Genomic DNA, 16,227 nt, shown 5'->3' on the forward strand with positions numbered 1-16,227 from the left:
GGTGCTCCGGCCAGACGTACGCACGCGCAGAGGCCGACATGCGCAGGAGCAGCGGGGTGCATGCGTGAAGGGCCGGCCCACCGTTTCCCTCCTCTCCCAGCAGCCAGCGCGCGCATACACCCGCATGCGCACCGCCTCCCGGCTGGGCCGCCTCCGCCTGAGGAGGCCCATCGACGCTGTGCTCCGGAGAGAAGGACGCACGCATGCGCAGGAGCAGCCCTTTCCTTTCCTCTCGCCCATCAGCCGGGCGATCCAGTACGCGTGCGCACGCATGCGCAACGCCTACCGGCTGGCCGGCCTCCGCCTGAGGAGGCGCTCCGACGCCGCTCCGGAGGCGAAGCTGAGGCGACGACGGGCAGGAGGAGCCGCCTCCCCCGGGCAAGCCCTTCGCGGGCGCTGCCATGCTCCTTCTGCCGCAGCTGGGAGGCCGGGCCTGAGGAGCCGCAGCCGAGCCGCCCTCGGTGAGCAGGCCCGCCGCCGCCGCCTCCATGGCCCAGGCCGAGAAGATGGAGCTGGACCTGGAGCTGCCGCCGGCCGGGAGCGAGGGGGGCGGCCTGAGGCGCTCCAACAGCGCCCCGCTCATCCACGGGCTCAGGTGAGGCACGGGCCCTCCGTCGCGCGCGGGACCGGTGGTCGGGGATGGAGGGATGGGCCATGGCTGGGTGAGGGGAGGGCAGGGGCACCTCCTTCTCTTGGGCCTGGCCCTTGGCCACAGGAGGAATAATAATAATACAGTAATAAATAAGTTTTATTTGTATCTCGTCCTCCCTGGCGGAGGCCAGGCTCGGGGCGGCTAACATAGTAAAAACAACACAGTATGCATAAACACAGACATCAGTTAATTAAAATTGATCTTAAAATTAATTAAGACAAGTTATAACCTGGGCAGGTGGCAATTACAGTGGTGCCCCGCAAGACGAATGCCTCGCAAGATGGAAAACCCGCTAGATGAAAGGGTTTTCCGTTTTGGAGGTGCTTCGCAAAACGAATTTCCTATGGGCTTGCTTCGCAAGACGAAAATGTCTTGCGAGTTCCTGCAGGTTTTTTCCTCCTCCCCCCCCTTTTTCCCAAGCCGCTAAGCCGCTTATCAGCTGATCCACTAAGCCGCTTATCAGCTGATCCGCTAATCCCGCTAAGCCGCTAATAGCGCTAAGCCGCTAATGGGCTTGCTTCGCAAGACGAAAAAACCGCAAGACGAAGAGACTCGCGGAACGGATTCTTTTCGTCTTGCGAGGCACCACTGTATTAGGTTGGAATTAAGAGGGGTTAACACTTGCTAGTACCAACTGTTTCCACTGTTTAAAATAATGGTTATTATTTTAAAAAGGACATTGGGGTCAGGAAGGGCAGAAAGGGGGCATCACCCCCGGAGGTAGCACCGCCCCTTGGCCCTCCAGCTGCTTTGGGACTACAATGTCCATCATCCCTAGGGATAATGGGAGTTGTAGTGCCCAAACAGCTGTAGGGCCAAGTTGGGCCATGCCTGCTTTAAAGCATACAGTTAAAGCACAAATACAGTGGTACCTCTGTTTACAATTCGTTCCAGAGGTCTGTTCTTAACCTGAAACCGTTTTTAACCTGAGCTACCACTTTAGCTAATGGGGACTCCTGCTGCCGCCGCATGATTTCTGTTCTCATCCTGAAGCAAAGTTCTTAACTCGAGGTACTATTTCTGGGTTAGCAGAGTCTGTAACCTGCAGCGTCTGTAACCAGAAGCATCTGTAACCCAAGGTACCACTGTAAAGGATCTGGAGAGGACATTGGAATGTTGTTCTACTTTACGCTACCTAAGGTCACAGGGAACTGGTATCCTATAGACCAGTGATGGCCAAACTTGTCCCTCCAGCTGTTTTGGGACTACAACTCCCATCATCCCTAGCTAACATGACCAGTGGTCAGGGATGATGGGCATTGTAGTCCCAAAACAGCTGGAGTGCCGAGTTTGGCTACCACAGCTATAGACGTCTGTTACAAAGGGCAATTAACCTGTATATCAGTGGGGCTTCTGTTGTTTTGTTGGCATCCGTCTGTCTTGGGAGAGAATGGAGGATTGCACCTGTGGAATGGCCTTCATAGTAGTTTCAGACGGACGGCTTCTTGTCTCACAGCTCATACTCTTAGCCAACGTACTGCTATTCCATTAGTAATTAATAATACTAACAATTTATTATTTATACACCCCATGCCCCCCAATCTGGCTGGGTTTCCCCAGCCTCTCTGGGTGGCTTCCAACTGAATATTAAAAACACAAGACAGCATCAAACATTAAGAAACTTCCCTAAACAGGGCTGCCTTCAGATATCTTTTAAAAGTCAGATTGTTGCTTATTGCCTTGATATCAGCTGGGAGGGCGTTCCACAAGGCAGATGCCACCACCCAGAAGGCCCTTTGCCTGGTTCCCTGTAACCTCGCTTCTCGCAGGGAGGGAACCGCCAGAAGGCCCTTGGTGCTGGACCTCAGTGTCCGGGCCGAATGGTGGGGGTGGAGACGCTCCTTCAGGTGTACAGGATGGGGCTGTTTATGGTTTTCAAGGTAGGCACCAACCCTTTGAATTGTCCTCGGAAATGTACTGGGAGCCAATGCAGGTCTCTCAGGACCAGTGTTATGTGATCTTGGTGGCCACTCCCAGTCCCCAGTCTGGTTGCTGCATTCTGGATTAATTGCAGTTTCCGAGTCACCTTCAAAGGCAGCTCCACATAGAGCGCATGGCAGTAGTCCATTTCCTAAGTTAGATGGGTTCCACACAAAGTTTCTTCAGTCCCTATTACAGGTCCCAAACTGTGTCCCAAATTCAATTCTTGGGTAGTGCCCACTCTCCACTAAAGTATGGTGGGTTGCCCTGAGATACAGGCGCAAGATCTCAGTACTTGGCCTGGGGGAGGGATTACTTCTACATTTAACCAACAAGGAGTTTATCACCCATGGCTGAAAACTATGGTCAGAAAATCCAGAAAAGCTATGATACCGCCCTTGAATCCCTGAGGCAAAGATGTTGGGACATTTCACATAGCGACCTGCAATCCCGATCTTATGTAATTTGTAGCCCGGTCGCAGCTGGAATCCAATACAGGTACGAATTTCAGATATCCTCATATCTTAGGAACCTGTCCGTACCAACATATTAGTGTTTATTTACCAAGCCAGACTAAATGTATTACCATCGGAAGTGCTGAATGGTAGACTGAGAGGCATCCCTTATCAGAACTGGCTTTGTTTATGTTCTCAGGACATCGATTGCATGAAGCATATTTTACTGCAATGTGGGCAGTACAAGCAAGCAAGGGACCAACTGATCAAACCCCTTCTGGCAAATCTGCCGGGAAAATCTGAAGCGTCCCATATTAAACATCTTTTGGAGGACAGGTCCAATGATATTGCACTGGCTGTGGCAAAGTTTCTTTCAGAAGTTAAAAGAAACAAAGATCTTCATGCTTGAGACATAACAAAATGACCGCTTCGGTTTCTCTTTCTTTTGTGGTTGGCTGACATAACTGTATTATGTCCTGAAATTGTTCAATGGGTCTTTGGACCGCAATAAAGGTTGATGATGCAGGGCAGCAGTGTGGCCAGGATTCAGAATGCCACAGGTGATATTGTGCTAGCTGTTCATGGGAGCTACGTATTTATATAGAGCCAGCAATATACGTGGCACATATCCGAACAAACCAAGCAGCCTCTTCCAAAGTTGATAGTCTACATTCAGATGGGAGAGAAAAGTGTGGGAAGGGAAGGATAGTCACCTGCATAACGTAATAGACGTTTTCACTTCTTTCAGTGATAATTCCCAGGTCTTCCAGCCGCACGTCTTGCGCACCCGCCGGAACAGCACAACGGTCGTGAACCGGCACAGCATGGTAAGCACTGGGGAGATCCAAAGAGCTTTCGAACTCCAGCGGTTTGTGGAAGATGGAGGCTTTGCGGGAGACTGACTGACAGGCGGCGGAGGCCCTGTTGCATTTTGATCAAAGCTGAATTGGTTGCTGGAGGGCCGAGTTTGCCTGTGCCTGCTTTAATGCTACTGTTAACTCCAGATAATAAAGGTAAAGGTACCCCTGCCCGTACGGGCCAGTCGTGACCGACTCTGGGGTTGCGCGCCCATCTCGCTTAAGAGGCCGGGGGCCAGCGCTGTCCGAGGACACTTCCGGGTCACGTGGCCAGTGTGACGAAGCTGCTCTGGTGAGCCTGCACCAGCGCAGCACACGGAAACGCCGTTTACCTTCCCGCTATAAAGCGGTACCTATTTATCTACTTGCACTTAAGGGTGCTTTCGAACTGCTAGGTGGGCAGGAGCTGGGACCGAACGACAGGAGCTCACCCCGCCGCGGGGATTCGAACCGCCGACCATACGATCGGCAAGTCCAAGGCGCAGATAATAAACCAGAATAAACCATATTTCCATGTCACAGTTGACGTGTGTGCTGTACTATCCAATCCAAACCATTTAAACTTGGCCCTCCAGATGTTTTGGGACTACAACGCCCATCAGCCCTAGCTAACAGGACCAGTGGTCAGGGATGATGGGAATTGTAGTCCCCAAACAGTTGGAGGGCCAAGTTTGAGGATGCTTGCTCTAATATGACTCTCCTACCAAGGAGTTAACACTCTCGTGTCCAGATTGTGCTCTGGAGCATGCATATATACACACACACACATGTGTGTGTGTGTGTGTGTGTGTGTGCGCGCGCAAGTTCTCTCTGGTGTCTCTTAATGAGCTGTATATGTCTGTATATAATACAGTGTTGGGGGGCATGCTTCCTGACTATATTACGTGGAAATTAATTAAATTCCTCTTGGCTGACTCTCCTCTTTACTTCTTGGGTACGCAGGCTTCTTTTCTGATCCAGACATCGTTTTTTTACCATCGCTGCCGTTTGCACATCTCAGTTTCCCACCAGGGCAGAACTCGCAACTCGAGGCCAGGCTTCCCATCGCGCCCGACGTAATCACACAAATAGAAACTGCAAATAGAAATATGCCCTGCCAGCCCACTGAGAAACTCTGCTCTGGAGCGTAGCTATTCATGACATATCTCAGGATTGAAGTTGTTGAGATTTTTTTACAGTTTTGCCCCAAAGCTGTTGAGCTTCTTTTAGGATTTTAAGGATTTTATCCCAAAGTTGTAGAGCTTTTTTTAGGCTTGATGCTGCTGAGTGCATCAAGCTTTAGTATCAGTCTCTGCATGCTAGGCTAAAGTGTCAATCATCTCCACCAGATGAACAGCAAAGATGAGAAAAATAAGTTTTGCACCTGAAATTTCACATATAAATAATGCTTCAACTCTTCTTAGCCACCAATGAAAGTGTTTTCAGGTTCTATTGTTGTTAAAATATTACCTTCCTTTGCAACAGATTTATATGATGGAGTTTGACTGCATCTGCATGAGAGAAACTGTCATTCCTCTTTCCTTTTAAGAAGAATGAATATTCTTTCAATGCTATAAAAATAAGGAGTTTTCAGGGCCACCTGCCTTGGAGTAGAGGCTGAGTGGTAGTATATTTCTCCTACATTAAAATGGGTGGAATGCATGTCTACCATAATCCATAGTCCTTGGGAGGTTACAGCTGTGGAAATATTATCAGGGTGGATTTGATTTAAATCACGATTTAAACCACTAGTAAGTAGGACTTGATTTAAATCATTTTTTTACAGAAAGGTTTAATCTTGCTGGCATCCTCTTCATATCGAGAACCAGAGGGAGGTTTCCTTTTTGGAATCTTAAATTTTCAGTCATTTTTACAGTCACATCAGAAATGACTGATTGGTTCTACTATCAGAAATAAACAGATCATTGTTTCTGTTTGGACAACTTTTCTGCTGTACTTGATTGGAAGGAGAAAAATAATCATTTCCTTCATAACAATTTAAACCATTTATTTTATTAAAACAATAACATACTACATGGATCCATGTTTGTTAACTGATGTGGTTAAACTATTAGAAATACATTGAAAGATAATTATGAAATTATGGTGGGGTTTAATAAGTTAACTCTTTATATTTGGACAACATTTCTGCTGTACTTGATTAGAAGGAGAAAAATAATCATTTCCTTCATATTTCACTAAAACAAGAACATGATAGCATATGGACCCATGCTTGTAAACCATGCTTGTGGTTAAATTAATTTTTTTAATATTAAAAAAACTTCGAGTTTTAGCACACATGAAAAACTTTAAACCAGTGGTCAGCAAACTTTTTCAGGAGGGGGCCAGTCCACTCTCCCTCAGACCTTGTTGGGGGCCGGACCCACCGCCTCCCAAAAGCACCCACCTCCGGAATGCCCTCCCCCCCCCCCCGCTTATGCCACTCACGCCACAGCCACTGGCGCTGCCCCATCTTTGGCAGCGTCGGCGTCCCCTGTCTTGGCGGAGTACAGAGGCCATGCCGCTGGCCTGGTGGCGGAGGCAGCCTCCATGCCGCTGCTGCTTCCTTCCCACTCGGCCGCTTCCTCCTGCTCAAGGGGCGTCGCGGAAGTCAGTTTCCGCATGGTGAGGCCTCTGCACCGCGCCTGTTTAGCGCGGGGACTGACCAAGTGGGCGGTAGGGTCCTGCAAGGTTTGTGGGCCAGATTAATGAGCCCAGTGGGCCATATCCAGCCCGCGGGCCTTAGTTTGACGACCTCTGCTTTAAACGAATCCTTCTTTCCTGATGAACAGCCTTTGGACTAGAATGTCACTTAAATAGAAAACTATCTTTAGAAAGACTTTTCCTCCAAAAGCGTTTTATTTTCAAAATCCGATTTATCGAAATTAAGAAAACACCCCTCAGCACTACCCATGTATAAGATGAGCCCAATTTTAAACCTATCTTTGGGGTAAACCCCCCCCCCCCCCAAAGACACGAAAAAATACAGTAAATTTTAAAAAAATCCAATTTTAAATTTAAAAATCTTTTTTTAAAAAAATATATATATATAGTTGATTTTTATCCACCCTGGTGTTATTACTATACAAGTTCTGTGGGCAGTTTTTATTAACGGCTCATCTTTCCGTCTTTACAAAGTGGCGTGCCAGGTTCTTGATTGAGTGTCGGTTTTCAGCCCAACCAAAGAAAGGTAACACCTGAAAGGTCTGTGCTTTCTTCCTTCTCTCCTGCAGCTGATCTCTTCCTCTACAATTCGTATCCCCAGCAGCCGACTCCATCAGATCAGAAGGGTAAGCAACATTTCACTTTTATGGGCACTGTCATTAAAGTACAAACGTATATAAAAGTTCTTTGGAATTGGTCTCTCAATAATATCTCGGTTCTTTGAAGAAAACAGTTGTCTTGTGTGCTCCACTCCCAAAACCAAGCTCTATTTTTTTGCCTTCCTAAATGGAAAAAACTCTGGGTTTCTTAGCGAAATTTTTTTAGCTTCCACATATGGTTGTTAGAATTGGGGTCTCCATGACCCTATTCCACCTCTCCCTAATTTTCAGGAGCGCAGATTTTTCCGGGTATAAGACTAGGGTTTCCCGTGAAAAGATAATGTTCAGAATTTGGGGGGCGTCTTATACTTGGGGGCGTCTTATAGACGGAAAAATACAGCAGTTAAATGCAACTTAAGGGAAAGTTCTTGTTTGTAGGTCTGGGGTCCCACAGTGTGCATTTAACCCAGGCATAGGCAAACTCTGCCCTCTGGATGTTTTTGGGACTACAATTCCCATCATCCCTGACCGCTGGTCCTGCTAGCTAGGGATGGTGGGAGTTGTAATCCCCAAACAGCTGGAGGGCTGAGTTTGGCTGTGCCTGATTTAACCTTTGGCTATTGCTAATTGGAATCCTCCTACTTGCATTCTAGAAGCTGAGCTATATCATCCTCATCATCATCATACTCTTGTTTAGAACCCAGTATAATGGTCTCTATATAATCTTGGACTGGAGCTTTTGTTGGGGGTGTTGTTGCTGTTAATATTTCGTACTGTATCTTTATTTGGAATCTTACATTTTACATGGAAATTGTTCTATTTGGTTGTGTACTATTGGATGTTTTCTTTATTGTATGTGACTACTTTTCTTTGTAGTTACGTATTTTTTATAGTATGTTGTAAGCCTTGAGCATGACTTTAACTTTGGAAACTCAATAAGCACATGAGATGTAACAGGCTGTGTTCTTAGATAAATAAGGTATACTATTCATAGAATCAAATTGTAAATTTCAACAGAAGTAACTCATAAAATTCAACAAACGAACAAAGCAGAAGACCCAGTGGATCAAATAATTCTATAGTCAGTTCATGCATAAGGTCCATTCGTGTAATGATCATAGAATCATAGAATCATAGAGTTGGAAGAGACCACAAGGGCCATCGAGTCCAACCCTCTGCCAAGCAGGAAACACCATCAGAGCACTCCTGACATATGGTTGTCAAGCCTCTGCTTAAAGACCTCCAAAGAAGGAGACTCCACCACACTCCTTGGCAGCAAATTCCACTGTCGAACAGCTCTTACTGTCAGGAAGTTCTTCCTAATGTTTAGGTGGAATCTTCTTTCTTGTAGTTTGGATCCATTGCTCCGTGTCCGCTTCTCTGGAGCAGCAGAAAACAACCTTTTCCCTCCTCTATGTGACATCCTTTTATATATTTGAACATGGCTATCATATTACCCCTTAACCTCCTCTTCTCCAGGCTAAGCATGCCTAGCTCCCTTAGCCGTTCCTCATAAGGCATCGTTTCCAGGCCTTTGACCATTTTGGTTGCCCTCCTCTGGACCCGTTCCAGTTTGTCAGTGTCCTTCTTGAACTGTGGTGCCCAGAACTGGACACAGTACTCCAGGTGAGGTCTGACCAGAGCAGAATACAGTGGCACTATTACTTCCCTTGATCTAGATGCTATACTCCTATTGATGCAGCCCAGAATTGCATTGGCTTTTTTAGCTGCCGCGTCACACTGTTGGCTCATGTCAAGTTTGTGGTCAACCAAGACTCCTAGATCCTTTTCACATGTACTGCTCTCAAGCCAGGTGTCCCCCATCTTGTATTTGTGCCTCTCATTTTTTTTGCCCAAGTGCAATACTTTACATTTCTCCCTGTTAAAGTTCATCTTGTTTGTTTTGGCCCAGTTCTCTAATCTGTCAAGGTCGTTTTGAAGTGTGATCCTGTCCTCTGTGGTGTTAGCCACCCCCACCCCCCAGTTTGGTGTCATCTGCAAATTTGATCAGGATGCCCTTGAGTCCATCATCCAAGTCGTTGATAAAGATGTTGAATAAGACCGGGCCCAAGACAGAACCCTGTGGCACCCCACTAGTCACTCTTCTCCAGGATGAAGAGGAACCATTGATGAGCACCCTTTGGGTTCGGTCAGTCAGCCAATTACAAATCCACTGAGTGGTAGCATAGTCAAGTCCGCATTTTACCAGCTTCTTTACAAGAATATCATGGGGCACCTTGTCAAATGCCTTGCTGAAATCAAGGTAGGCTACATCCACTGCGTTCCCTTCATCTACCAGGGTTGTAATTCTGTCAAAAAATGAGATCAGGTTAGTCTGACATGACTTATTTTTCAGAAATCCATGCTGACTATTGGTGATCACAGCATTCCTTTCTAGGTGCCCACAGACTGTTTGCTTAATGATCTGCTCCAGAATCTTCCCTGGTATTGATGTCAGACTGACTGGGCGGTAATTATTTGGGTCCCCTCTTTTCCCCTTTTTGAAAATAGGGACAACATTTGCCCTCCTCCAGTCTGCCGGGACTTCGCCTGTTCTCCAGGAATTCTCAAAGATGACTGCCAGTGGTTCTGAGATCACATCTGCCAGTTCTTTTAATACTCTTGGATGCAGTTCATCTGGCCCTGGAGACTTGAATACATCTAAACTAGCCAAGTATTCTTGTACTATCGCCTTAGTTATTCTGGGCTGTGTTTCCTCTGCTGAATCATTTGCTCCAAATTCTTCAGGTCGGGCATTGTTTTCTTTATCGGAGAAGACTGAGGCAAAGAAGGCATTGAGGAGTTCAGCCCTTTCTGTGTCCCCTGTTTGCATTTCACCATCTTCTCCTCTGAGTGACCCCACTGTTTCTTTGTTCTTCCTTTTGCTACGAACATACCCATAAAAGCCTTTTTTGTTGCTTTTAACCTCTCTAGCAAGCCTGAGTTCATTCTGTGCTTTAGCTTTTCTGACTTTGTGTCTACACGTGCTAGCTATTTGTTTGAATTCCTCTTTGGTGGTTTCCCCCCTTTTCCATTTTTTGTACACATCCTTTTTTAATCTTAACTCAGTTAAAAGTTCTTTAGATAGCCACCCTGGCTTCTTTAGGCACCTTCCATGTTTCCGTCTCATTGGTATTGCCTGAAGTTGTGCTTTTACTATCTCCCTCTTAACAAACTCCCAGCCATCATGAACTCCCTTTCCTTTTAGTATTACTGTCCATGGGATCTCACCCAGCACTTCCCTAGGTTTTATGAAGTCGGCTTTCTTAAAGTCAAGAAATTGAGTCCTAGTATGATATTGTATTTATTTGCATTACTTAGAGCTTTAACTACTGATGAAGCCCAGGACGGCGAAACAAGGCCAATATTCCGGAAATCCTTGTCTTAGACTCTGTGAAAGGATTTTATGGAACTGTAACAACCTTTCATGTGAATGGTTTGGACTTTATGAACAGACAGGTGGAATAGACACCATTACACGTACCATTACACGTACAAAACCCACACATATGTACATTAGTGACAGAGGTGACCTCTGCTCTTTTTAAGCAGCATTTGAACACAGTTTGGCATGGAGTCTACTAGTTTTGAACAGTCCCTGTAGATCAGGGGTCAGCAAACTTTTTCAGCACGGGGCTGGTCCACTGTCGCTCACACCTTGTGGGGGGGCCGGACTATATTTTGAAGAAATAAAAATGAACGAATTCCTATGCCCAACAAATAACCCAGAGATGCATTTTAAATAAATGGACACATTCTACTCATGTCAAAACACCAGGCAGGCCCCACAAATAACCCAGAGATGCACTTTAAATAAACGGACACATTCTACTCGTGTCAAAATATGCTGATTCCAGGACCGTTCTCGGGCTGGATTGAGAAGGCCAATGGGCCGGATTTGGCCAGCAGGCCTTAGTTTGCCTACCCATGATATAGGATATATTAGATTCTGCTGATATAGGACAGGCCTAGGTCAACTCGGCCCTTCAGATGTTTTGGCACTACAACGCCCATCCTCCCTGACCACTGGTCCTGTTAGCTAGAGATGATGGGAGTTGTAGTCCCAAAACAGCTTGAGGGCTGAGTTGGCCGATGCCTGCTTGGTTGATATGTGGTTGATATAGGAAATGATAATTTTGCGGAGCAGGGAGTCATTGAGAGCTAAGCTGTGAATTCTTGTACTCCAGGAGGAAGGAGTGGATTTGATGAACAGAGAAGCGGCGCATGAAAGGTAGGTGCAACTGAACTGCTGTTTTTTAAAAAAGCAGATACTGTGTTCTCTTGTCGCCACTGATGAGCCTTTTTGTGTTTTAGGGAAGTCCAAACAGCAATGCAGATAAGCCAATCATGGGAAGAAAGCTTGAGCCTGGTAATCCTTTTACAGATGTTTAATATTTTAATTCCACTCCCTGACTTAACCAGTGAGCTCAGAGTGGGGGATGGAGTGATTGGCCGTTCTCTTTTTCATCGGGATCTTTATGGCACAGCCTCTAGGGCTGCTGCGTCCCGTGAGGCTGTCAACATGACCCTTTTGTGTTCTCAGAGTGACAATGACTTGGACAAATCGGAAAAATCCTCGTCTCCAAAGAGGATAGACTTCATTCCCGTCTCTCCGGCACCTTCGCCTACGAGGGGGATTGGAAAGGTACGCCAGAGAGCTTCCTCAGTTTGGGAGTTGCAAGGGAAGCGGCAGTGTGGGAAGACTACAGGAACTAAATGATATACAGTGGTACCTTGGGTTACAAACACTTCGGGTTACAGACTCCGCTAACCCAGAAATAGTACCTCGGGTTAAGAACTTTGCTTCAGGATGAGAACAGAAATCGCGTGGCGCCAGCAAGAGGTCCCATTAGCTAAAGTGGTGCTTCAGGTTAAGAACGGACCTCCAGAACAAATTAAGTTCTTAACCAGAGGTACCACTTTATAGCGGGGCCTCAAATCTTTTGGACCGATAAGCTCATTAATAATTTTCAGAGAGGGCTGTGGGCACCAAGCCTTCTTGTTGCTTCTGTCCAGAAATGGAGAGATAAATATCCTTTACTTTCCCATGTAGTCAAGTTAAAAACAAAAACACCGTAGCATTAAAGCTTGCCTTGGTAAAAACCATAGATTCCCTGCTCACTAACACCACAAAACCTTTGATCCAAAGCATGCAACCGAATGCTGAATGCTCAGAAGCTACATGGGCAGCTGAATTAAGATTTCCAGTGGTTTGGAGCCGGATTTAATGTCAAAGTAATTTGTGCCGGAAGGAGTACCACATAGCGTCATTTCAGATTCCTTGACTAGCAGGGGTGGAATAGTAAAATCCTGGACACCAATTTTGAGAACCTGCTAGAGTATCACAGTGGTTTCTGATGACAGCACTTTTTAAGTGAGAAAAAAGCATCCGATGTTTGCAATATGTTTATAAAACTTTTTTTAATATCATAAAAAAAAGGTAAAGGTACCCCTGCCCATACAGGCCAGTCTTGCCAGACTCTAGGGTTGTGCGCCCATCTCACTCAAGAGGCCGGGGGCCAGCGCTGTCCGGAGACACTTCCGGGTCACGTGGCCAGCGTGACAAAGCTGCATCTGGCGAGCCAGAGCCGCACACGGAAACGCCGTTTACTTTCCCGCTAGTAAGCGGTCCCTATTTATCTACTTGCACCCGGGAGTGCTTTCGAACTGCTAGGTTGGCAGGCGCTGGGACCAAACAACGGGAGCGCACCCCGCCGCGGGGATTCGAACCGCCGACCTTTCGATCGGCAAGCCCTAGGCGCTGAGGCTTTTACCCACAGCGCCACCCGTGTCCTCTTTTAATATCATAATTTTTATTAATTTTTTTGCAAAGGTTTTAAACATAACATGCAATTTATATATAATATAGAAAGCATTTGGCTACAACAGCCTGAGACTTCCCTCCTCCTTGACTCATTGTTTCCCCACTTATTATCTAATATTGCATTTTGGAATTGAAATTATTACTGTGTTTTTCCATGTATAAGACTAGGTTTTTCCCCTAAAAAAAAAATAATGTCAAAAATTTGGGGCGTCTTATACAAGTATACGTCTCGCCGCCATTTTCTTAAATCGGAGTCCTCAAAAATAGGGGGTGTCCTATTCATGGGGGTGTCTTATAGGCAGAAAGATATGGTACTATTAAATCTTAATCGTAAATCAACCATTTTTAAATTGCCGTATTTTTCTGTCTATAATATGCCCCCTATTTTTAGGAACCCTGATTTATGAAAGGGGGGGGAGATGGCCCGTGTGTATAAGATGCCCCTCAGTTTTGGACATTATTTTTCAGGGGGAAACCCTAGTCTTATAGACAAAAAAATACAGTGGTACCTCTGGATGCGAACGGGATACGTTCCAGAGCCCCCTTTGCATCGTGAGCAGAACGCAACCCGCATCTGCAAGTGTGCGGGTTGCAATTTGCCACATTAGCGCATGCGTGTGACGTCATTCTGAGCATATGTACGAGCGGCGAAACCCGGAAGTAACCTGTTCCGTTACTTCCGGGTTGCCGCGGAACGCAGCCTGAAAAGATTTAACCCGAAGCGTCTTTAACCTGAGGTATGACTGTACTAAGAAATCCTAATCGTAAATCAACCATTTTTAAATTATACTTTGCAATAATGGATAAAGTCCACCTTGTAAAACTTCTTGCAACCCTACTAGCGAAGTTAGTTTTTTACAATTGTCTTTCAAGTATTCTGTAAGTTTATTCCAATCTTTCAGGAAAGTCTGGTCTTGCTGGTTCCGAGTTTTCCCTGCAAGTTTTGCCAGCTCACCATAGTCCATTAATTTCGTCAGCCCTTCTTCTTTCATTGGCATCTCATGTGCTTCCATCTCTGGGCTAATAATATTCTTGCTGCAGTTTTTGCAGATAAAAGCAGTCTTTTATATTGCTTATGTATTTCATTACCCACAATTCCTAGTAAGAAGGCTTCTGGGTTGTTTTTTTTTTTTTAAATAAATGTATATTTCAACATTTTTTTAAAACCACATACGGTTAAAAAGTAGCTTCCTTTTCTTTACGTTTCCAACAACGATTCATTGTTTTATACATTTTTAGCTAATTTCACTGGTGTTTATATGTTGATAAGACTTCTTTAAAACATCGTTTCAGGTACTTTTCAATCCTGTGCTTGTCTTTCCTAGCAATGCTTTTCTCCCTCCCTGCAAATGTTTGTGAGTAGTAATGGACTGCCTCCAAGCCCAATTCCCAGCCCCACAAGGAGATTTTCAAAGTAAGTCACTGTATCTGTGGAAGTGTTTCTTAATAATCAGTTTGACTTCTGTACTGTTAATTTATACTGTACATGAACTATGCCTGTGAATGGAATATATCAGGGTGCATAAAAACCATTGATTTTTTAAAAAAAATTTAAAAAAAAAATCGGGATTCTTTTTTTATTTAAATCAGATTTTTAAAATAAAATGCTTTTGGAGGAAAAATCTTTCTAAAGATAGTTTTCTATTTAAGTGACATTCGAGTCCAAAGGCTATTCATCTGGAAATCAGGATTTGTTTAAAGTTTTCCTTTTTGGAAAATAATAAATTTTCAGAGTAGTCTTTACAGTTTTATCAAAAATTACTGATTTGGTCCTACTCTTAGAAATACATTGATTGACAGATAATTATGAAATTTGTTTCATAAACAAATTATGACAATTTATTTTAAGTTTTCATTTTTGGAAAATAATAAATTCCCAGTTTTTACAGTTCTATCCAAAATGACTGATTTGGTTCTACCAAATCAAGCTCTATCAGAGCTTGCAGGGCAGCAGCTGAAGGAGGAGCAAAAGGGTTTTCTTGTGTGTGGCGGCGCGCGCAGTTTGATCCATCTTTTAGATTTAGGGGAGCTAGTCTCAAACGTTTGTTGGGGGAGACCTAGGTTTTTTTGGGGGGTTATTTGTCCTGTCTTCACGCTTTTTAAGATGGAGGACCACTGTAGCCACCCCCAACGACACGTTTTCAAGATGGAGGGTGAGGGAACAGCTGCAGTTGCCTGCGGTTCCTGCGCAATGTTTGCCATCTTGCCAAAGGTTGCAGGCAGCTTTACCTGCAGCAATTGTATGTTGATTGCCCTCTTAGAAGACAAAGTCCAGCAACTGGAGGAACGTGTAGCTACGCTCCAAAGAATTAGAGAGCTGGAGCTCTTCTTGGAAGCAACAGAGAACACCATCTCCACCAAGGAGGAGACAGGGGACACCCCTGAGAAGGAGGCTAGTTCACCAACACAGGTGCCAGATATATGGAGAAACGTGACTCAAAGAAGTAGGAGGCCCAGGGTTCGCTCTGATTGTTTAGAAATAACAATCGCTTTGAAGTCCTCTCCCCTAGCATGGAAGACAAAGAACAAACTCCATTTGAAGATCTCTCCCTCATTACAGTCGATCAGGTATATGAAGACGAGCAGCAAAGTCAGTCCTCAGGGAATGTGCAGGCGACCTTGGAACGGACAGCTCACGGAAGAACCCCGGCCAAACCTAAGAGGAGGCGTGTAGTGGTGATAGGGGATTCCCTACTGAGGGGAACAGAAGCAGTGATCTGTGGGCCTGACAAGATGTCTCGGGAGGTGTGCTGTCTGCCTGGGGCTAAGATCCAAGATGTAACTGAACGACTGCAAGGAATCATAAAACCCACTGACAAATACCCCTTCCTCTTGGTTCATGTGGGAACCAATGATACTGCAAGCAATAGCCTCCAGAAGATCAAAAGAGACTACGAGGCTCTGGGCAGGACATTGAAGCAATTAAATGCACAAATTGTCATCTCATCTGTCCTCCCAGTTGAACGACGTGGCCCAGGGAGAGAGGGAAAAATAGTTGAAGTGAACAGCTGGCTTCGCAAATGGTGTAAACAGGAACGGTTTGGATTCTTAGATCACGGACTGCAGTTTCTTGAAGATGGACTTCTGGCAAGCGATGGGCTGCACCTCACAACGGTTGGGAGGAATGTTTTTGCCAAAAATCTCAGAAACCTCATCAGGAAGGCTTTAAACTGACTAATGTGGGGGAGGGAGACAGTGCTCCTGAAGGTAGGAGTCTATCAATTGATGAAGATGATTATCCAAATGTCATAGACCAAATGGAGCAAACAGCACACAG

At 45.4% G+C, this 16,227-nt stretch overlaps 1 protein-coding gene and 1 non-coding gene across 5 annotated transcripts in view; both read left to right on the forward strand.

The window, feature by feature from the left end:
- The first annotated feature begins 255 nt into the window (after positions 1–255).
- PABIR2 (PABIR family member 2) overlaps positions 256–16,227 on the forward strand; it is a 38,322-nt gene continuing 22,350 nt past the window's right edge. For 2 of the 4 annotated variants that reach the window (XR_013391291.1, XM_028715755.2), the window contains exons 1-7: positions 264–595; positions 3,776–3,854; positions 7,097–7,153; positions 11,314–11,357; positions 11,441–11,495; positions 11,670–11,771; positions 14,276–14,364. Coding sequence is in view for 3 of the 4 variants with exons in the window: in XM_028715755.2 (XP_028571588.1) it covers positions 489–595; positions 3,776–3,854; positions 7,097–7,153; positions 11,314–11,357; positions 11,441–11,495; positions 11,670–11,771; positions 14,276–14,364 (533 nt within the window). In the remaining variant the exon portion in view is untranslated. Of the gene's footprint in view, positions 596–3,775; positions 3,855–7,096; positions 7,154–11,313; positions 11,358–11,440; positions 11,496–11,669; positions 11,772–14,275; positions 14,365–16,227 lie in introns of all 4 variants that reach the window. The other 2 variants (XM_077922306.1, XM_028715756.2) reach the window with 2 other exon arrangements.
- Positions 5,375–5,509, forward strand: LOC114589627 (small nucleolar RNA U109). The gene has a single exon (XR_003704725.1). It is a non-coding gene; the product is annotated as a small nucleolar RNA U109 (small nucleolar RNA).

This window comes from Podarcis muralis, chromosome Z (assembly GCF_964188315.1).
Source record: "Podarcis muralis chromosome Z, rPodMur119.hap1.1, whole genome shotgun sequence".
NCBI lineage: Eukaryota > Metazoa > Chordata > Lepidosauria > Squamata > Lacertidae > Podarcis > Podarcis muralis.